Source organism: Peromyscus californicus, unplaced genomic scaffold (assembly GCF_007827085.1).
Source record: "Peromyscus californicus insignis strain IS unplaced genomic scaffold, ASM782708v3 Scaffold_10__1_contigs__length_136768540, whole genome shotgun sequence".
NCBI classification, from domain to species: Eukaryota; Metazoa; Chordata; class Mammalia; order Rodentia; family Cricetidae; genus Peromyscus; species Peromyscus californicus.
Window position 1 is genome coordinate 117276251 of NW_026294391.1, and position 9839 is coordinate 117286089.

The window sequence follows — 9839 nt, forward strand, 5'->3', positions numbered from 1 at the left end:
CTTGCTTAGGGTGCACAAGGCCCTAGATTCTATCCCCAACACTGGAAAGAAGAAAAACCAGCTCTATGTGATAGCAAATGCCTGGAACCCCTTCCATTCCAGCAGTTTGTGAGGCTGAAGGAGGAAGAGCTTGAAGACGAGTCTGGCCTACATATAGCAAGCCCCTGCCTCCAAAAATATGTGCAAGAGCTTTACTGCTTTAGCATTATGACATCTCTTTCATTCGCTCCATATCTCCCCTTTCTTTTTTTTTCAAGGTAGGGTTTCTTTGTGTAGTTTTAGCTGTCCTGGAACTAGTTCTGTAGGAAATCACAGGTCCACCTGCCTCTGCCTCCTGTGTGCTGAGATTAAAGGCGTATGCCACCATGCTGGCTTTACTCCTATCTTACTTTCTGGTTCTTAACTGGATTTAGAAACTGGCCAGCTACCATATTTCTATGGAGAGGTTTGGAGATGGACAAAGGCAATGAGAAGTAAAAAACCAGTGCTGGAGTAACAGTGGTTGAGAGCACTTGTTGCTCTTCCAGAAGTCCTGAATTTTGTTTCCAGCACCCACATTAGACAGCCCATAGCTGCTTGTAAGTCCAGCTCCACTGGATCTAATTGCCTCTTTCGGTCTGTGCACACACATGTGTGCACACATACACAAGAAATATCTTTTAAAAATATTAGTTTTAAAAAAAGAAGTAAAATGCAGTAACTGTGTTTTTTTATAGTTTTTTTTTTTTTAACCATAATAGTCTTTCAAACAAACCTGTTCTGGAACTTGCTCTGTAGACCAGGCTGGCATCCAACTCAGAGATACTCCTGTCACTGCCTCCCAAGAGCTGGGATTAAACAAATCTTTTAAGTCCTTGAAAATTAGATTTAGTCATGTCCAGTCTAAGGACTTACTTTTGAACTAGTATTGTGACAAACTGGTTTGAAAGGTAAGCAGTAGAACCTGAGACCGTCAGTTGATTATACAGCTCAGTGGAAGAGTGCGGAGGCCCTAGGTTCAACTTCAGAAGAAAATTTGTCTAAAAAGGTGTCAAAATGAGAATCAGAATTTTCTGCATTGAAAAGAGTGTGTACAACTTGTACATGTTTATTAATTATAGAACAGTTCTTTCTAACCTTGCTCCTTATCCTCACATTGAAATATATATTTCATATTTTACTTAAAATGAAGTATTTATTAATTTAATGGTTTTCTTAATATTCTCAGCTTTAAAAATTAATCATAGCTAATTAATTAATAATTGTACTAGAGACTGAAACTAGGGCTTTATGTGTTCAAAGCAGGTGCTCCATCACGGAGTTTTATCCACAGTCCTCTTTCTTACTTTTACTTTTGAGACAGCCTCACTAAATTACATAAACTGCTCTTGAACTTGTAATCCTCCTATCTCTGCTTTCTGAGTAACTGAGATTTTAGGCATATACCTGGATTTTTGGTTTCTGGATGCTTTTAAAAACATAATCAGCTCAGCCTTATAATAATAAAGGTAGTCATTTATTTCTTTTGGTTTATCCTAAATACAACCAACATACATATTTTTAAAAGATGTATGCTTGAAAGATTAGTTAATAGAATTTTATGTGACATACTATGAAGACATATTTGAAGAGGTGTCTTTAGAGTTTCAAAGGCAAGGACATATTTGAGTCTGTCATTTTCTAATATATAATGTATTTAGTGGCATTTATAGCATTTACAAATTTTTCATTTCTAAAATGACAATTTAAATGTGTGTAGAGATATTGATGAGTCTCAAGTAAGAACTTAGTTATGTAAACAGGTAAACATGGGTAAGTGGCTGTACTTGTATCCAGAGAAGATGGGACTAAAATCTGAAACTATGTTAGTAAGAGATTACTTTTACTACTATGTGGATGGATGGAGGCTTGGAATAAAGAGTTTAAAGGCTGGCCAGCTATGGTGGCACACACCTTTAATCCCAGCACTTGGGAGGCAGAAGCAGGCAGATCTCTATGAGCCTGCTCCACATAGTGAGTTCCAAGACAGCCAGAGTTATGTAGAGAGACCTTATTTCAGAGAGGGAGAGGAGAAGGGGAGGAGCAAGGAAGGGGGGGGAGGGGAGGAAGAAAAAAATCAAAGAATTGTGTGATAGTCTTTTGTATAGATTTGGACTAATCTTTTTCTATGTAATATTAAAAATTTAAATCTTGTGCTTATTTTTAGGTCTCCTCATATGTACTACCTGTTTGCCTTCCTTTTCTTATCCTTTTTAATTATTCTGATTTCCTGTTCAGAAGTTACAGTTCTGCTATGCTATTTTCGGCTGTGTGCTGAGGTAAACACATAGATATTAATGTTACTTAAGTGTTCTAAACTTATATTATTGGAAGTAGAGTGTGTGCTCAGAAGGGTATTGAAATACATAGTAACATCATGACTTTTACTACTTGGAATAAGTTTTATATTATGCTTTCCTAATGATATATTTTGACTTTGATGTAGCTACTGAGTGCTACTTTTGATGCAAGATTAAAAAAGAAAGCAATTTCTCTTTGTGTGGTTCCTATAATTTCTGCTTGTTATTCAGTTAACATTGAAAAAATATGGCAGTTGGGGGGCTGGTTTGAGTTTAAAAATATGGTGGTAGGTGACTAATTTTAGTTTAGACATGTAAAAGACCTAGTATAGTGATTAAAAAAAATAATTAAAGGTTTCTTTGGAGCATCAGCCAGGATTGAATTTTGTGGAATTGAGGTTCCTGTTGCATGTCCTTTTTGCTTCTTCTAATATATTACTGTAAATAGTTCTTTTTATTTCATCCTCATTTTTTTCTCTTTGATAATACTTGAATGACTGGTGGTGTAGTAAACTGTTGTTTATTTTCTGTCTCTCTTTTTTAAATGATTTTATTTATTTATATTTGTTTGGTGTGTGTGTATGTGTGTGTGTATACCCTTTTAATTGCTAAGACATCTCTCTAGCCTCACATTGTTTCAGGGTTAGCACTAGGGTTAGGTCAAATTTCATAAATCATCATCTTATTGTAGTTAAATGTCAGTGTCTGAAGGTTACAAGGAATAGTTAAGAGAATGATTATAATACTTGTTGCTTTGCAGCATTTTGTTCTTGAGCTATAGATATAAAATATATAATTAAATATGTATTGTACTTAGCTACTGATAAATTCTCTGGTGCATTTTATCACAAAGAGAATGTGTAACAATCACTAATGAGCCTAAAGAAACAAGCATATCATGGGTATATTTTTATTTCTTAGAAGATATTTGGAGCATCTTAAACCTCAATAATTAAATAGAAGAACTCATGGTACCAAACATCAGCAAACATGCTAAAGTTTATTACAGAGAAAAGACACGTCACAGTGAGCAAGGGAAAAAGACATAGTTCATGGGGCATGGCAAGACCAGGCTGCATATTGATCTCAGTCATGTCCCCCATGGATCCTGAATTTAGCCAGTGAAAGAAAATCCCACCGGCTTTAAGGTCCATCTTAAATCTATAGTACTTTTTCTTGTATCTGACCTAAGGCACCACTAGACATAGTATAACATTTTTTAAATAATGGGTTTCATTGTGAACTTTTTTTTCTATCTTTAATTTTTTAGATTATAATTACAACATTTCTCCTTTCCCTTTCCTCCCTGAATACCCTCCCATTTACTTCTCCTTGTTTTCTTTCAAATTTGTAGCCTCTTTTTAAAATTGTTTTTGCATGCATATATATGTATATATGCATGTATGTATGTACATATAAATCCTTTAACCTAACCTGCTCAGTCTGTATAATGTTATTTGTACGCATGTTTTCAGAGCTAACCATTTGGTATGAAATAACCAATTGGTGCACTCTTCCTGGGGAAAGACTGTTTCCCCTATTCTTAGTGTTTCTTAGTTGTCTTTGTGTAGGGTTGAGGCCTCATGGGCTCCCCTCCCCCATCCACTTTGGCATGTCTATGAAACTTCTCTTTGCAACAGATGGAGAACACTACAGCAAATCACATCAATCAAAATGCAGTTGTGGAGCCCAGTCCTAATAGATACATCTACAAAATACTCCTGTGCCCAAGGCTCAGCAAACACTGGGGAAGAGGCTGACAGAAAGATTGTAAGAGTCAGAGGATCAGGGAGTTTGCTGTGAGATTGTGTCTCCTAATAATGTCAGAAGCTATACCCACAAAGCCTCACAACATGACTGCCCAATCATGAGCTTTTCCTTTATATAATATATTTGTTCATATTTATGCTGTAACTCTTTCTTTTGTGCCCGCTCCACTCCTATTGATATCCTTCTTCCCAACTAGTTCCCCTTTTACTGTCATATGTTTGCTTTTTGGTAACCCATAGAGATTAGTTAAGGTTAACTACAGGAGCACGGGTGAGGGATTATTTATAGGAACATGGGTGACTTACCAGTGGTTATACCACTGAAGAAAATACCTCTCCATTTTCTAGCAATCTTTAACTTCATTTATATACTTGGTGAGGGTGGGAACTTGTGATCCCTTCCCTTCTGTGATAAAATGTTAATAGTCCTAGTGTTGTACATGTCTGTAAGACGAATTACTAAATGGTCTTATTAATAAAAAACCTGGATCCAGATATTGGGGTGAAAGCTGGAAGATCAGAGAAACAGAACAAGCCACAGCCAACCTCACCTTATCAACTCCTCAGCCTCCAGAGCGAGACTTCCTGTTTACTCATGCGTTATATGCCTTTCTGTGCCCTGCCATCTTCCTTCCTTCCTAGTGCTGGGATTAAAGGTGTGTGTGCTTCCCAAATACTTGGTAGCAAAGGTATGAGATCTTAAGTGCTGGGATTAAACATGTGTGTCACCACTGCCTGGCTCTGTTTCCAGTGTGGCCTTAAAATCACAGAGATCCAGATGGATTTCTGCTTCTCAGAGTGATAGGATTAAAGGTGTGTGCCACCATTCCTGTTTGGTGGCCGGCTCTATTCTCTGATCCTCAGATAAGTTTTATTGGGGGTGCACAAATAAAATATCACCACATTTCCCCTTTTTTGTATAAAATAAAAAATTATAACTAATATAAGAAAAACTATATACAATAAATACAATAACTATATACAATATACACAGGCAATAAACACATCAACAATGTCTAGTCCATTTGCATTTGACAAATTCAGCAAAAATACTCCATTATCTATTCCATTTTGTTGAGTCCAAAATATACCTAATTCACTTTCTATCCTAACTTGATTACCAACCAAAAACTATCTTTTGATGTCTTTCAAACTTATACACTTTACACCTCTTAGTGAGTTTCTTCTCTGAATTCGTTAACAAGGAAAGCTATAACTATAGCTATCTAATCTTCAGCTTCTTCAGAGACCTAAGAAGGAAATAATATTACCTAGTTAAACAGGAAGTGCAAAAAAGTGACTTTCAAAAAATGTGAGTTATGACAGAAACAGCCAGCTGCCTGGACAGTCACCTGAGGTTTCTCTGCAATGTTGGGGCATCCATCTTCGGCCTACAGGTCTAGCATATCTGACAGACTCATCTGTGAAGCAGGATTTCTAAAAAGCTTTCCTACCTTGTGTTGGCAAGGATCTGCAGTCCTTTCTTTTGTGTCCTACTTGTCCATTTTGGACAGCATACTGTGAGCAGTCGAGGCAAGGGCACTTTCTTGCCCAGTGGCTATCTTTTGCCACAATGAAAGTAAACTCCATATGGAGTTTCTTCAATGCCCATCATCCTCTTTGAAGTAGATTGGTGCTGCCAGGAGCAAGCATGTCTCATAGTCATAAAAAAGAAAAAAAATTATGTGATTAAAACATCTTAAATGCCATATTCTGTAGAACAAGAGAATTCAGAAAGTGTTTGAAGATGACCTGTCTATCTAAAATATATCTCTGTTTGACCTTGAAAACATACCTAATATGACTACATATATCTGGTGCTGATAATCACCATTCTAAGAGTTCAAGAGTGCAGTGACCATGTCATGGACAGTAGCAAGCACTCCATAATACTCTGCTCCTTCCTCTGACTGTTATTTTTATGCTCCCTATTCCCATGTCACCTGAGACTCAGAGGTAAGCTTATATAGGTGTCACATTAGGGCTAAACAGTACAGATTCTTGCCACTACTATTGGTTGCCCACTAATATTAGTCATTTGGTCATAGGATATAGATAAATTGAGCTAAAACTGACCTGGAACCTCCCTTCCTGTTGTCTGGTCCTTATAGCAGTGAAAGAGGATAGAGAGACTGCTGAAGGAGGATTTTCATCAGCAGTCTTCCTTAGCTATGGACCCTTCATGTTATAATACCAAACAGGCAGGAAGAGCATATGCCCATTAGTGCAATAGTGGCAAGTATTAATTTTTATTGGATTTGAGATATTCTCAACAGGAGGGAATTCATGCTTGGTATAATAAACTTAGTCAACATCCTATTTGGTCAGATCATTGAACATAGTTGGGAAGCCATTGCTACTATTTTTCTTACTGGGAAAGATGTGCCTGACATATTTCCTCCTGAATATTTTTATTAACATTGATCAGTGCTGCTGTCAGCTTTGGTCAGAGAGACTTAGTTTTTGTAGTAGATGGTGGTTACTACAGAGACTCCAAACTGGGTACAGCATAAGTCTGTCAGTAAAGGAAGCTGAGTTGAATGCCTTCCAAGGCTGAGGCAGTCTTAAAATAGCATTCTTGAATTCTAACTCCATGCTTAAGAGGACATATGTGATATCCCTGGAAACAGAATTTACAGTAGCTAGAGCATCTCAAACATGACACAATTATGTGTTTTATCAAATTGCTTATGAAACTTCAACTTTTATTTATAGTTTTAGAAATTTTTATTTTATTATTTATGTGTATGACTGTTTTGTCTGCATGTGTGCCTGTGCACCGTGTGGGCAGTATCTGCAGAGGTGAGAAAAGGGCATCAGATTCTCTGGAACTGGAATTAGATGGAATGGTGAGCCACCACGTGGGTGCTGGAAATCAAACCTGGGTCTTCTGCAAGTGCAGCCAGTGCTCTTTACTACTGAACCATCTCTCCAGCCACTACATTTTGCTACTTTTAATTAATAACGTTAGAGTCCATCTTCTGTTATAAAAATAATTGCTTATCCATTTATAGCTAATGTTTCACCTAAGTATTTTTTTTATATTTTTACAGGATTGTGGTTGGTGGTGGAGAGCCTTTTTGACCAGCAGTTTTACATCTTTTTATATTTTTGTATATGCAATTCATTACTTCTTTAGCAAACTTCAAGTCACTGGCATTGGAAGTACCTTTATGTACTTTGGGTACACATTGATCCTAGTGCTAGTTTTCTTCCTTTTCACAGGTAAGTGACAACAGAATTATGTAGTATATTTTAGATTCTCTAAAACAGTCTTAGAGACATTTGTAATCTAGTAAATGTCAATTAACCATTAGAGGAAGGAATATGGAACAAAGTCATCTCGTTCATTCATACATTTTTGGCATCAAAGATTGTGAGGCCTGAGATGTACCTTACACATTTCGTTGTAAGATTTTTCCTTGTGCATAATTTTAATCAGCAGGGATGTGTTATGAACCACAGAATGGGTTAAATGTAATCAACTTTGAATAGACTCCAAATACTCAAATTAATAGATTTAAATTCCTTTTGAATTATTAAAATTAGATTAATTATTTGGTCATATAAGCAATTTAATGTCAAGGACAAGATGTATATACTTGTAAGGATTAGTAAGTTGACAATTATTATTTTGGTTCAAATGTGGTTCAAATGTTTAGTTCTTGAATCAGGTGAAAAAATGAAATGTCTTATAAAATGGCCTAGTTGAAGATATAGTGAAGTTGCAGAGACATTAGACCTTCTCAACACAAAAGAATGTTTTAACTTGCCTCATTAAATTTGGGTTTTAGTAGCTTAGATAATATTTATATAAGACAGATTGGAAAATTTAAGTATTCTCTCAGAGTTAGCATTCATTCAGGTTCAGGAAATACATAAAATGAAAACTGGGAGCTGGGGAAGTGGGTCAGTGTCTAAAGCATAAGGACCTGAGTACAGGTGTTAGTCCAGTGTTATCATCGCAGGGAGCATGGTGGCATGTATGGTGAAGGAGAAGTAGCTGAGACCTTTACATTCTGATGCAAGGCAACAGGCAGAGAGAGAGAGAGAGAGAGAGAGAGAGAGAGAGAGAGAGAGAGAGAGAGAGAGAGAGAGAGAGAGAGAGAGACAGAGACAGAGAGACAGAGACAGAGAGACAGAGAGACAGACAGAGACAGACAGAGAGACAGAGACAGACAGAGACAGAGACAGACAGAGAGAGAGAGACAGAGACAGACAGAGTGGGCCTGGCATGAGCTTTTGAAATCTCAAAGCCCATCCCCTGGTGACATACTTACTCCCACAAGACCATACTTCCTCCAGCAAGGACATACCTCCTAATCCTTCTAGTCCTTTCAAAGAGTTTCACTTCCTGCTGACTAAGCATTCAAATATTGAGTCTATAGGACCATTCTCATCCACTCTATCACAACACACATTTTTGTATATACTGCACACATAGGTGCACACACACAAATATGAACAATCCTTCATAAAAGGCAAACATTATTTGATAAACTAGGCATCTTTTAAAAGTATATCTAAAACTTGGATTACTTTTGTTATACTGCTGGAACCATCTCCTTAGTAAAGACTTTTTAGGGCACCTGTCATCACTTAGTTACCAGCAGTTCTATCCACAATGGAAGGCCAGAGCACTTTCATCATTGTACTCTAACTCAATTCTGCATGTTATTTTCTTTATTTTTTCCCCTAAAGTATGCAAATAGGGTCAAGGAGTGTAGCTCAGTGGCAGAGCACTTGAGTAGCATGTTCAAGACCAACTTTGATTTTTGTCCCCAGCAGTACAAGAAAAAGCATTATGCATATGAACCATAAGTATAGTTTGATGTGTTATCATAAAATGAAACACCATTGTAATTAGCACCCACATAGATCAGCAATACCTGATCATCAGCTCTAGAGCTGCAACTGGGCCTCTTTCTACTCACTTTCTATAAGTGCAACAGCTAGCCTGACTTTCAATAGCAGAGATCAATTTGTCCTCATTTTCAATAGAGAAGTGTGTACATGCATACAGAATAAACTCTTTTAGGTTTGCTTTCTTTAGCAGCTGCTTTCTTCCAATATTGCTTGTGAGACTGATCATTAACCATGTCTGTGGATGGAGTCTGAGACCCTCATATATCTTGTTTTGGATCATCCCATCTCTCTCCATGAGTTACTGGGTTATATATTTATTAGATATATTATTAGATATATTAGATACATAGTAGTTTCCCCATATTCAGGTGATACCAGTTTAAGACCTGCTGTGGGATGGTCTGTATGTCAAATGTGTTGCTGATTGGTCAATAAATAAATCACTGATTGGCAGTGGCCAGGCAGGAAGTATAGGCGGGACTAACAGAGAGGAGAATTGAGAGAACAAGAAGCTGGGTGAGAGAAGACACTGCCAGTCGCCATCAGGATAAGGAAGATGTAAAGTACCGGTAAGCCACAAGCCACGTGGCAAGGTATAGATTAATAGAAATGGATTAATTTAAGCTGTAAGAACAGTTAACAAGAAGCCTGCCACAGCCATTCAGTTTGCAACCAATATAAGTCTCTGTGTTTATTTGGTTGGGTCTGAGCGGTTGTGGGACTGGCAGGTGGCAGAGATTTATCCTGACTGTGGGCCAGGCAGGAAAACTTAGCTACAAAGACCCCAAGTGAATGCCTGAAACCATATATAGTACTGGAACACACACACACACACACACACACGTGTGTGTGTGTGTGTGTGTGTGTGTGTGTGTGTGTGTGTGTG

General features: G+C 37.4%; 1 protein-coding gene across 1 annotated transcript in view; it reads left to right on the forward strand.

Moving 5' to 3' along the window:
- Positions 1–8799, forward strand: part of LOC128117716 (transmembrane 9 superfamily member 2-like) — a 58112-nt gene extending 49313 nt beyond the window's left edge. The window contains exons 15-17 of the mRNA XM_052749951.1: positions 2186–2297; positions 7141–7312; positions 8789–8799. Coding sequence (XP_052605911.1) covers positions 2186–2297; positions 7141–7312; positions 8789–8799 — 295 coding nt within the window. The remainder of the gene's footprint in view (positions 1–2185; positions 2298–7140; positions 7313–8788) is intronic.
- The last annotated feature ends 1040 nt before the right edge of the window (positions 8800–9839 follow it).